The sequence below is a fragment of the Lampetra fluviatilis genome, chromosome 42, assembly GCF_964198595.1.
Source record: "Lampetra fluviatilis chromosome 42, kcLamFluv1.1, whole genome shotgun sequence".
Lineage (NCBI taxonomy): Eukaryota > Metazoa > Chordata > Hyperoartia > Petromyzontiformes > Petromyzontidae > Lampetra > Lampetra fluviatilis.
In genome coordinates this window covers 59,494-72,519 of record NC_136316.1, presented here as the reverse complement: position 1 = coordinate 72,519, position 13,026 = coordinate 59,494, and the positions used below count along the sequence as shown (strand labels likewise).

The 13,026-nt window shown below is 44.8% G+C and overlaps 1 protein-coding gene across 8 annotated transcripts; it reads right to left on the bottom strand.

Moving 5' to 3' along the window:
• Positions 1-2,701: 2,701 nt before the first annotated feature.
• MBLAC1 (metallo-beta-lactamase domain containing 1) lies at positions 2,702-12,787 on the bottom strand. Of its 8 annotated transcripts, none has more exons than XM_078875900.1 (7): positions 12,702-12,787; positions 9,930-10,177; positions 9,298-9,342; positions 8,563-8,680; positions 7,104-7,392; positions 4,461-4,613; positions 2,702-3,522 (listed from the first exon to the last, which is right to left on the bottom strand). In XM_078875900.1, the coding sequence occupies exons 3-7, from the start codon at positions 9,338-9,340 to the stop codon at positions 3,403-3,405; spliced, it is 723 nt and encodes a 240-aa protein (XP_078732026.1). In that variant the 5' UTR covers positions 9,341-9,342; positions 9,930-10,177; positions 12,702-12,787; the 3' UTR covers positions 2,702-3,402. The 8 variants fall into 8 exon arrangements, with proteins under 8 accessions (XP_078732026.1, XP_078732029.1, XP_078732027.1 ...); XM_078875903.1 differs by having other exon boundaries at positions 10,049-10,177; XM_078875901.1 differs by having other exon boundaries at positions 10,052-10,177.
• Between the last annotated feature and the right edge of the window lie 239 nt (positions 12,788-13,026).

The following is a 13,026-nucleotide window of genomic DNA, read 5'->3' as shown; positions in this document are numbered from 1 at the left end:
TGCTTTTCTGACCATCACCACCTAGCCAGTGAACTGGATCACGTACACCAAGCCCTCAAGATGAATGGATATTCGGATTGCACAATCCGTAAAGCTGTCACCCCAACCGTTGGAAGAGAACCACCTGAGGCCCCAATCAAAACCATCACCTTGCCATACATAGCAGGGGTCACCAAAACATTTCCAAAATCATGAGCAAACACAAGATCCAGGTTCGATTCAACACAGTACATAAAATTCGTGATCTGATCTCATCTGTGAAGGATGTGATCCCTGACATGCAATACTCCTGTGTCTACAAACTAAGTTGTACCTGCCGCAGTAGTTACATTGGAGAAACCAAGCGACATGTCTCAGACCGTGTTCGTGAACACAAGGCGGATCTGAAACACGGTAGGATTAATACCTCTGCCGTAGCTGATCATTGTTTTAACGCTGTGGGCACACATTAAATAGATTTTTCCAAGACGAAGGTGCTATACAAACCCACTGGCTATCAACAAATATTTGTTCATGAAGCCATCCAGATACAAAAACACAGACAATTTCAACCGAGAAAATGGGTACAAACTGAGCAATCATTGGAAGAACGTTATTAATAACCAAGTAAAGTCATAACTGGCTGTGATGCTTCCATCCTACCTGCCGATATTTACAGTTATTTCCGACTCTCTGAGTTACATTATCTTGTTAAATGTCTTTACATTAACAGGCTAAATGTCTCACTAACATAGCCGCTGCTTCCCTTTTCCTCGATGTGGTGGTGGCTCTTGTTGTTTACTAGGCTGAATGTGTCTCATTAACACAGCCGCTGCTGCGGGAGCCATCTCACATTGACATGCTAATCTCTAATCTCGAGCAATACAATGGCTTCTTCAGCATCGTAGTCGTGGAGTTACATTAACCGATTGACATGCTAATCTCTAGCAATACATTGGCCGAAGTATTTTACGTGTAAATTCCATCTCTAGCCCCGCCCACTTACCCTTGGGTTGTACCCATCTCGAACCTATATAACCTCTTGCTGCATGAGTTCTCTCGCTATATTTATCCTGCCTCAGCAGTTCGCCTGCTGTATTTATTCACCTGAAGACGATTGCTTGTGTTGCGATTGAAACGCGGTGATTTTTATTTATTTTTCTATCTACGTGACTTTAACGAAAGACCCAAAGAGTACTTATACGGGTCTATCGTTTCTAATGGGAAAAGAACGGATAATAACACTGTAACATGATAACAAATGTATGTGCATAGCTTCAAAGAGTCTCCACTTGTTCGCCTTCATTGTCAACACATACCTGGAATTTTCTCCAGGTGGTTTCCAGAGCCCGGACGTACATTTATTGTGGTATTGTTGCAATTCTCGAAGTGTTAACATTTTTTTGAAGCACCCTGTGTAAGAATAGGTTTTACTCTTTCTGGCAATAAAATACGTCTTAAGATGTTAAAACACCAAACAGAAACCTTTTGCAAGGAATCATGCCTGCATTAACCACATATACGTGTGGTGAACATGCAAACAAAACACACACGCTCTGGTAGGATAGCCTAAAGGCGAACAGCACAAAGACAATGCCACTATCAGGACATTGAGAGCTCGGCATGAGCAGCTACATCATGGGACCTCCATGATGTAGCTGCATATCCTACCAGAGCATGTTTTTGTTGCATGTTTAACATCTTAACACGTGTTCTATTGCCAGAAAGGGTTAAACATATTCTTATAGTTTGTATGTTGAACTTCTTTCGCACCGCACGTAGCCAACCGTGCTAATCGGAGGTGCGGGGGAAGGACAATAAACTAAATACACAAAAACTGTTCCAAAGAAATGAGTTTTCAATCCGGATTTAAAAGTGCATAGCTCCAGTGACTTCCTAATATCGGAAGGGAGAGCGTTCGAGACTGTCACAGAAGCGAATCTGGAAGCGAGCGTTATTCTTCCATTATCGCGCAAGGTGGCAGCAGCAACACGCCTAGAAGCTCGATGCCAATGTCGACTGCTTGCCACGAGGAGAGGGCTTCCTGCAGCAGGCAGAGTTTGTGTCGTCTTGCTATTCCTCCTCAGATGACAGTGGTTGACTATATTGTCCATAGTTTTGGTTGCATGGCCACAATCGCACGACTGTGGCTCGTCGTTTATGTATTTTTGAGTCTCCATCTGTGTACAGTATGGGACTATGTATCTGTGGCGAGATGTTAACTACTTCGTCTGGTATGCGGGAGGTCGTGGGTTCTATCCCGACCCTGACGCCTGCATATTTGAAGTTTGCATGTTTTTTCTGTGGTCACGTGTATTTGTTTCCAGCTTTCCCCCGATATTAATCATCAACATGCATTTAGAGTATATGGCTGCTATAAATTTCCACAAGCCACTTCGTTGAGCTATTATTTTTGTGGCCAGGTCGCTTCTGAAAGAGCTATATAGCTCAATGGGGCTTACTTGGAAATAAAAAGTTTAGTCGCATAGTTTAGTATCTCAATAGATCTCTTATTTGTATGTGTCCATGTTTTTCTTGTTGCCCATCCCTCCAGACAAGACGCACAGGTTATGCAAACAACATACCAGGGTGTTAGATGAGATGAGGAATGCAGATAAGAGCTACTAAGGCTGCTGTGAGATGAGAGATGAGACGTAGACTAAGGTTAAAAAAAGAGATACGAAAGAAGACAAGGGACCCACAAGATACATGTATTGTTTATTACGCTTGTTTACCCAAACATGCCTGGTCTCATAACTCATGTTCAAGTGTGTTTGCCAGTACGGGGGAGATGATTGCGATGTATATTCCAGTGGACTAATTTTCTGGTGATATTTCAAATTTAGCAAATTTGAACCATGACGCCGGCACACAATGGGCCTACTCTTGCAGCCTTTGACATATTTCACTTGTATGTACACTGTCAAAGCACAACAAATTAATAACAGTTCACGGCTCTTCTGAAGTGAAATTGTTTGACATGTCTGCCAATTAGTGAAAAATTGGGTGGCCCCGTCTGTTAGGTCTTTTCATATTACCTTAAACACACCTCTGATTAGCGGCGGTTGGCTACGCACGGTGCGAAAGAAGTTCAACACACGTACATACAAACACAACGAATACCATCTAAGCGAAATGGGCGTCATTAATTTGAATCCAGATATGATCAAGAGGCCAAGAAACCAATCGGACGAGTTCTTTGAGTGTACCAACAAAACACTGCCACACAGTAATCCACTGTAGCCTGCACTCATTCAATGGAGGAACAGCAAAACGACACGAACTCTCTCCTGAGGCCCTCTCGTCGTGACTAGCAAACCTCAACATTGGCATCTAGCTCGTGAACATATTTCTGCCATATGCAATAAGTGAAGATCTAGAAGAACAGCAGGGTCATGCCCCATTCACTGTATGTGTTACGTGTCAATGTGGCTTCAAGGTTAATGTTGCGGCCGTTGCTGCCGAGCTGTTCATCACTCGAAACGGGGGCCCGTGTCCCGGAATAATGACATCGGCCAATGATGCAACTTTTGACCGACTGATCTGCATATACACAAACATTCACGCACAGCAAACAGGTACTTGAAGTTTGCAATATAGGATCACACCATAGCCAATTTCCCAAAATGCAAAGTCTGTATACGCAGTCAATGTTGTTTAGAGTTTGGCGGTGCTGGAACAATTGGAGAAAATGTGGGAGAGACAGTAACAACTTTAATTTCAATAATAAGGTTGTTTTTACATTTTCAATGATTTTATATTAATATTTGATTGGCAACTTTTATTGTTTGAGATAAACAATTAATATGGATAGAAATTTAAAAAAATTGTCATTCCTGATCAGTTCAAATGTTAAGAGCTTGATCGACAGTGTGTATGCATTGATAGTGTGTGTTCGTTTATATACATTTTTATCGGATACAAATTAGATCAGCACCATTCCGTTAGTGAGCCATTTCTGTGAATACATTTAGTAACTATCTCTGATAAATCAGTTTCAGCTGCTATGATGACATTCAATGCTATTCCATCTTCATAATTATTCCACATTTCATACTGTGAATGTTAGTGGCTTTTTATTGTTGTTCTGCCTCTGTCAATGAATGAGCTCTCACACACCATCATCATCATCAGCAGCAGGGTTTTCAGATGTTATTCATAAGAACACTTTGACCGTGAAGCTCTAGTCAAGACAAACATTAATAGAGTACCATTAAGCACTGCTGAGTAGCTTCATGGGCAATTACGTAAATATTTTTTAGCAAATGCACTTTTGTTTAGTCTAACAGCCAATGGGATCTCTCATGGAAATGGTGCTGCAGAATATTGGTCCGGACAACCCCTCAAACTCATTTGTTAATGTACAGATATTGAACAAAAGTTCAAGTGCATCCTTACCCCCAATGCAAGTAGTTAGTACAGTATTACAAACATAATTATACAATTAACATGTTTTAAGTTGTATTTAATGAAAGGGTTACCTGCTGTGTGACAGGATCATGGCTGTGCTCCTTCCAGTCGTCGTCATCGTCACTCCGCTCAAACACGTCTCCGGCCACCACGACAGTGCCAACGCTTGTGTCGCGAACAACGACACTCACGTCCGAACACGTATGGCCTGGCGTGGGTATCACCTGCGTAGACGCACATTTGCATGCACGGATGGAATCTCCGCATCTAAACACAAGTTGACTATTTTTCATAGAAAACAATTCGAGATTATAGCAAAGCCACAGTAGGTTCTGCCACAAAAAGTCTTGCTACCATCGTCCATAGCCTATCACCATGCTCTTGCTGCAGCTCGTCTGATAGTTAGGAAACAGAAATATGATCCGATCACGAGTCTGATACGTGATGAACTGTACTGGCCACCTATTAAATACAGGATTGTGTACAAATTATGCCTACTCGTCTTCAAGAGTCTACATCAACCTGCTACGTCCTATCTCGCCGATCAGTGCGCACCAGCTTCAACAGACCCAAATGGACTCTGGCTACGATCTGCTGCTCTTCGCGGCGACCTGCTGCTGTTCCCACGTGTAAACCTCGTGCGCGATACACCCAGCACAGTTTTGGATTCTTCGGCCCAAAGACCTGGAACATGCTCCCAGCTCACATGTGGGATCCATCCCTGAGTCTGAGCCAGTTCTGCAAGACTCCAAACGCTGCTGCTGTTGTTGTTTCAGAGAGCCGACTTCAATGTGCGATCAATGCTCACTCGTGATGGACTGGACTCATAAGTGTGCAATAACAAATGTTCTTACTTATTTACTTCATGATAAACCACTACTGTACATGCAATGTACCTTGCACAATGAAGCAAAATGCCCCTATCCATTAGATGAAATTCCTACTCAATGTTGAAACATTCTTTTGTCAGGATTTAGTGGAAAAATGCCTACGAGGTTAAACTATGAAACCATTCTGCACTTAACTTTGTTCCATTTTTTCAAAGCAATATCCCATGTTAAACGCTGCAGCTTAATTGCTTCTGTTGTGTAACACACTTGCACGCTTTTAACCCATTACAGCAGTGCTTCTTAACCTCTTTGGGTTAGCAGCCCAGTCAACAACACTGGCCCCTGCGCCACCCACTCGCCCGAGCCCCAAAAACACAAACAAGTTAACAAAGGCACTCGACACACAGAGAGACCACACGCCTGTAGACAATGTGCTGAGAGGGCAGCATTCCCTCGTTATTCACCAACTTGCTATCCGCAATTTTGTCTCTCCGTAAATCACATCTGGAACTCGGCATGACTCCATTGATGGAGAAACAAAGTGGTGAGAGAGAACGTGATGGGAGAAAGTGATGAGAAAGCTCATATACGTATTTATGGTAATTCGTTAGTTTCATCATCTGCGAAATGTGCTATTCACGAGCATTTCCAGAACGTGTCCCTCGCTAATAACGAGGAATATACTGCATGCAACCTGTTTCAAGTTGCAATGTGAAACATTAACCCTAATAACGAGGGAATGCTGCATGCAACCTGTTTCAAGTTGCAATGTGAAACATTAACCCTAACCCTAATAATGAGGGAATACTGCATGCAACCTGTTTCAAGTTGCAATGTGAAACATTAACCCTAACCCTAATAATGAGGGAATGCTGCATGCAACCTGTTTCAAGTTGCAATGTGAAACATTAACCCTAACCCTAATAATGAGGGAATGCTGCATGCAACCTGTTTCAAGTTGCAATGTGAAACATTAACCCTAACCCTAATAACGAGGAATATACTGCATGCAACCTGTTTCAAGTTGCAATGTGAAACATTAACCCTAACCCTAATAATGAGGGAATGCTGCATGCAACCTGTTTCAAGATGCAATGTGAAACATTAACCCTAATAATGAGGGAATGCTGCATGCAACCTGTTTCAGGTTGCAATGTGAAACATTAACCCTAACCCTAATAATGAGGGAATATACTGCATGCAACCTGTTTCAAGTTGCAATGTGAAACATTAACCCTAACCCTAATAATGAGGGAATACTGCATGCAACCTGTTTCAAGTTGCAATGTGAAACATTAACCCTAACCCTAATAATGAGGGAATATACTGCATGCAACCTGTTTCAAGTTGCAATGTGAAACATTAACCCTAACCCTAATAATGAGGGAATGCTGCATGCAACCTGTTTCAAGTTGCAATGTAAAACATTAACCCTAACCCTAATAATGAGGGAATACTGCATGCAACCTGTTTCAAGTTGCAATGTAAAACACTACCAGAAGACACAGACAAGTTGAAGAGCAGTAAAAGATGACAAAGTGTACCTGTACTGCTTAATAGACCAGGTTGAATATGCGTGTTTTGCAGCAACAACGTGGCGTTGACATTTAAAACACATTTTCAAAATGTCCCCTGCACGATATCCATGCCATAGCATGCGCTTCACACCCGAGAGGCTTTTTGTGCCTGTTGGGTTGGGAACCGCTGCTTTGCAATCGCAGCCACTCAGGTAAAACGCATTTAACATATCAGTCACAGGCCCAACGAGATAAACTTTCTTTTTAAACGGGAGACGTGAAGTAAAATACACAAGAGGTAAAAAGAAAGTTGAAATAACAAATCTTTGCACAAAACACAAACAGGTTATAAAACGTACATAGGTACCTGCACATACGGATTTATCACGTACGCCTTTCCCTCGGCAAGCCCATGTGTTTCATAGAGGTCTCCCTGGGACACATCAAACCCCATGATGATCCGCGCGTGAGGGAACAACCCCACGTTTCCCGCGTGGTCCGAGTGCCCGTGCGTGCAGACCACCGTGTGCACCAGCTGCAGGACATCGCTCGGCGCCAGACTCTGCTGCACACAGCCCTGCACCGTCCGCTGCAAGGAGGTGATGAGTTCCTCTTTGGCCCACGGTCCTCCGGTGTCCACCAGGATGGCACAAGGTCTATTAAACATACCACAGTTACACTTACACTCCTCTGTGGTAAAACACCAAAAACTCATACGCACAGCTTGAGTGCCGCGTAGACCCGAGGAGCTCTAATGGATAGAGGCGCCCATACCAGTCAGGTACTCGGCGAGGGGCGAGACAAAATGTGTTCCCTTCACCAACTCGCGCTCAAACCCCATGACTGACGCAACTAAACGTTGGTCTCCAGTTCCCAGTAGCTCGGGATCAACCTGTCACGGTGTCCTCTGGGAGGGTAAAGAAGAAGGGGCTGCAAATAATCACAGGGTACAATAAAGAGGGCAGCAGGGTGGCATGGTGGTAACACTTGTACCTCACATCTAGAAGGACATGAGTTCGATTCCTGACTCGGGCAAATTTCTGTGTGGAGTTTGTATGCTCTCCCCCAATTCTGCATTGGCTGCCTCTGCATGTGTGTATGTCTCTTCGTGTGGTGTTGCTCTGGTTGTCCCTCTGGGCTGCCCAAAAATATCTTTCCCTGTGTGTCTTCTCTGTATATGTACCTCGTGTCTGTTCATGAGTCCTTGTCCTGTTTTCCGTTGGCATGTTCAGCCCAGATGATGAACACGAGAGATTTATCAGTCTTTTGAAATACGTGGTCAACCAGGTTAGTGTCTGTTTTGTTGGCCGACTGGTTTGCATCATATTATGTTTCTAAGGTCTGTTGAGTTTCTCATCTCCCATCTTCTTGTTGCATTTGCTTACGTGCAGTTTGCCGTTCTCTATGTGCTGTGCACGTGGTGTCGCCCTGTGTGTTCCCTCGCTAAATGTTTCACCCCATTTCCACCAGATGATGAGCGCTTGTGCTGCGTTCGAAACGTCGTGATTTATTTTATTTTTATTTTACTTATTTAAATTGTATTTCTACATACGTGACTTTACCGAAAAAAAGTATAATTTGTCTAGGTTCTCCAGTTTCATATCATAGCTAGGAAAAATACAATGGTACTGGTGTTGGTCAAACAACCCAATGCAGGATCATCCCTAAAAAGAGTATTTGGCTTTCCTGGGTGAATAAGTATTGTACTACATATATATTTTGGGCGATTTATCTGAATCGACCATTGCTACGTACAAAACGCGGACTCTGTCTAGCGATGGGAAACCTTTTCGAATTGGAGACAGGAAGGAGCTGAATGAACCCACCTTTCTGCTTCTCCCGGCACACTCAACAGGAGAGTCACAGTCCCATCTGCGTGAGTGTGATTGTCACTGTCCTTGTAGCAATATCCCTCCCGCAGCACATGCACAGAGTATGGAACACCTACACATACACATAACAAAACACTGCGTTGGCAACCAGCATATTGAGGTGGGTGTAAGTGGGTGTATATGTTTGGGGAGCAGTAGTGTAGCGGTTAGCGCACTGCACTACGGACCTGGCGCCCCAATTTCAATTCCCGCTCACGGCCAACACCAATGACGATTATTTGAACCAGATTCAGCCTCAAATGAGTACCTGGAGCGGTGTGTAAACATCACCACTGGAGTGACCAAGGTGGCGGGGCGTGGTGTTGGCTACCCACCTCCTCGTGCCATGCCAGCCTTCATAGGTGCTCGCAAACAGCACTTGTGCCTAGTCTGTTAATGCTATATGGGGGGTATTTGTCTTTAAGTGGGGCAGTGGTGTAGTTATTTGCCGCAGTTTTGAGGGTTAAGAAAGCCATGCATAACAGCGGAAGAGCATATCAATCCACAGACATGCGCCCAAGTTACCAACCACGATGTCACCCCAAATGTGAAATAATTAAGACTGCAAAAAAACAATACATTTCTTAGCACTTCGAATTGTTTGACACTCCTTACTAGGAGCACATTTCCTCACAATAGACATCTTTTTAATACCTTGTGAGTCCAGTAAAAATATATATATTTACAAACCAGGTATTGTTGAAAGGTTATCCGTTTTGCTTAGTTCTGCCATACCTGTTGAAGAAAGAAAGGGCAGTCTTATTCCAACAATAGCAATGGAAAACAAAACAAATGCAGTCAGTATACAAGCTACAGAAACAACCATGCTGATCCAGACATTGTATCCACTTCACTTTACCTGCAGCCATTTTATCCATGGAAAAATTTGCCTGAGATTCTCACTTTTTGGTGTAAATTCTTCCTGTTAACCACAATATATGAAATGAAGTATTGAATTTTTTTACAATTAGCCCATGTACAAGTACTGTGTTACCAGTAAGGTGGGGATTTCACACAATGCATGAAAATCGCTACAGCCGGCACAACATTCGTTGGTCGAGGTTTAGTGAAGTTTGTGAAGCCAACTTCCATTTCTGTGGCACTGTTTCAGCGCCTCCATCATTTTAACGTATTTTTGTGTTTAGTTTGCTGTCCCCCCCGCACCTCCAAACTAGCACGATGGGAAAGGCGTTCAACATACATACAACATCAAGTTGCACAGGATTAGCCTTTTCTGGGCAACCCGCCATCTTCCCATCAACTTTCATTGTCAATTCATATTTTTTCCTGCCTCAGTAGCTCTTCCGGTATATTTTTTTCACCTGATGACGATTGCTTGTGTTGCGATCGAAACGTCGTGATATTTTTTTCATTTTTCTATCTACGTGGCTTTTCATTGTCAATCTTTGTCTCCAGGTCACGCGACCTCAACCTCGTTTACCACCTTGCTTGACCCTGCCGCTGGAACCCAGAGGAATCCAGAGTGTGACTTGATTCGACTGGGGGGGCCTTGAGGCGTTCACCGTCGCTCCGTCGAGCGTCAACCTTCACCAGTGCCGCAGTCTCTCTGCTGGGAATTGCAAATTACAAATTGAGTACTGTAGTGTACTTTGCCTGGACCTATAGTCTGCAAAGTGTTGGAGTTTAGCAAAAAATACTGCGACGATACATATTGAGACCAGAAATTTCATATTCTTGGTTCTTTCGGTAAAGTCACGTAGAAGGGAAGTAATGAAAAGAAAAAAGAACATTCTCACGACGTTTTTATTATTTTATTATTTCCCTTCTACGTGACTTTATCGAAATAACCAAGAATATGAATCCCTGCAGTCACGAAAGCTTTAAAACGAAACAGAAATTTAATGTCAAGTATTTATTGAGTTTAAAGAAAGTGAGTCATTTTGTTAAGTTCATGGTCAACAGGCAAAACCTTGGACTGGACTGGGCTGCTCGTGGTGTCTGGTTGCTGGCTGGGACGAAGTTGTCTGCAATGTTCGGTTGCTCTGGAGAAACTAACCTATAAACTGTTTTAATTTTACCAGATAAGGCCCACTGAACTATACAGTATAGCTCTGTTTCAGAAGCGACCTGGCCACAAATGATAGCAGTCAAATACTCTGAGCGTGTTGTTTCTAGATGTGGAGGGGGAGGGAAAAAACCGGAGGAACCGGAGAAAAATCCACGCGACCACGGGGAGAGAGACACTCACACTTCTAATACACAGCAGGCGTCGGGGTAGAACCCACGACCTGCTGTATACCAGACGAGGTAGTTAACATCTCCTAGCCGCCGCGATGCTCCGGCGACTTTGACTTGTGTTATCAATCATCCGTGGACTCTCGTGGCGGACACTTCCCACCGACTCTCACAGTCATCAGACTCCTTGAGTAAAACTTCCACGGTTTACTCGGCAAAGTGTCTTGGCCAGAGTCGGGGTTTCCAGGATATCCCTTGTCCGGCCTGGCCATGTGGTTGGTAGCGCAACCTTCTGTATTGAATCCTCCTAATGATCACCAACTCGGGCAGGACGGCAGGGTATTGGTGAACACATACACACACACAAGGGTTGAACACACACACACACGGGTTGAACACACACACACACACGGGTTGAACACACACACACGGGTTGAACACACACACACAAGGGTTGAACACACACACACACACAAGGGTTGAACACACACACACACACGGGTTGAACACACACACACGGGTTGAACACACACACACGGGTTGAACACACACACACACGGGTTGAACACACACACACACGGGTTGAACACACACACACACACACGGGTTGAACACACACACACACGGGTTGAACACACACACACACGGGTTGAACACACACACACGGGTTGAACACACACACACACGGGTTGAACACACACACACACGGGTTGAACACACACACACACGGGTTGAACACACACACACACGGGTTGAACACACACACACACACGGGTTGAACACACACACACACGGGTTGAACACACACACACACGGGTTGAACACACACACACACGGGTTGAACACACACACACAAGGGTTGAACACACACACGGGTTGAACACACACACACGGGTTGAACACACACACACAAGGGTTGAACACACACACACACACACGGGTTGAACACACACACACACAAGGGTTGAACACACACACACGGGTTGAACACACACACACGGGTTGAACACACACACACACGGGTTGAACACACACACACACGGGTTGAACACACACACACACGGGTTGAACACACACACACACGGGTTGAACACACACACACAAGGGTTGAACACACACACGGGTTGAACACACACACACGGGTTGAACACACACACACAAGGGTTGAACACACACACACACGGGTTGAACACACACACACACGGGTTGAACACACACACACACGGGTTGAACACACACACACAAGGGTTGAACACACACACACGGGTTGAACACACACACACACGGGTTGAACACACACACACACACGGGTTGAACACACACACACGGGTTGAACACACACACACGGGTTGAACACACACACACACGGGTTGAACACACACACACGGGTTGAACACACACACACACGGGTTGAACACACACACACACACACGGGTTGAACACACACACACACGGGTTGAACACACACACACACGGGTTGAACACACACACACACGGGTTGAACACACACACACACGGGTTGAACACACACACACACGGGTTGAACACACACACACACGGGTTGAACACACACACACACGGGTTGAACACACACACACACGGGTTGAACACACACACACACGGGTTGAACACACACACACACGGGTTGAACACACACACACACGGGTTGAACACACACACACACGGGTTGAACACACACACACAAGGGTTGAACACACACACGGGTTGAACACACACACACAAGGGTTGAACACACACACACAAGGGTTGAACACACACACGGGTTGAACACACACACACAAGGGTTGAACACACACACGGGTTGAACACACACACACACAAGGGTTGAACACACACACACACACACGGGTTGAACACACACACACACGGGGTCTTACCTCCACGTGAAGGCCCGGACTCTCCGGCCCCGGGACGTGTATGGATGTCGCCCACGGCGGCAAGATGCGACTCCAACTGGGTGCGCTGCGCGGTGCCCCGTGGCGGCTCTTTAAATGTCGAGGGACGTTTCTGTTTTACCGAATTCCAGTACAAAAATGTCTCTTCTTGTTATTTTGGTTTCCGACCCCTGTCACAGTCGATCCATATCAACAGCCAAACTAAGGAAGGTGTCAAGGGACTCCTCTGGCTGTCGCCTGATGAGGCTGGTCGTAATTACCGGCGAAACGTCGAATTGTAAATGTTGTGGGGTTTACTCTCCAACAC

Bases quoted from the DNA above. Each gene is read 5' to 3' on its own strand.
- MBLAC1 (XM_078875897.1), bottom strand. From the start codon at position 9,433: ATGGTTGTTTCTGTAGCTTGTATACTGACTGCATTTGTTTTGTTTTCC. The intron at 8,681-9,297 runs GTTTGTAAATAT...GTGTATGTGTAG, and splicing joins TAACCTTTCAACAATACCTG to GTGTTCCATACTCTGTGCAT. The intron at 4,614-7,103 runs GTACCTATGTAC...GCGTCTACGCAG, and splicing joins TGATAAATCCGTATGTGCAG to GTGATACCCACGCCAGGCCA.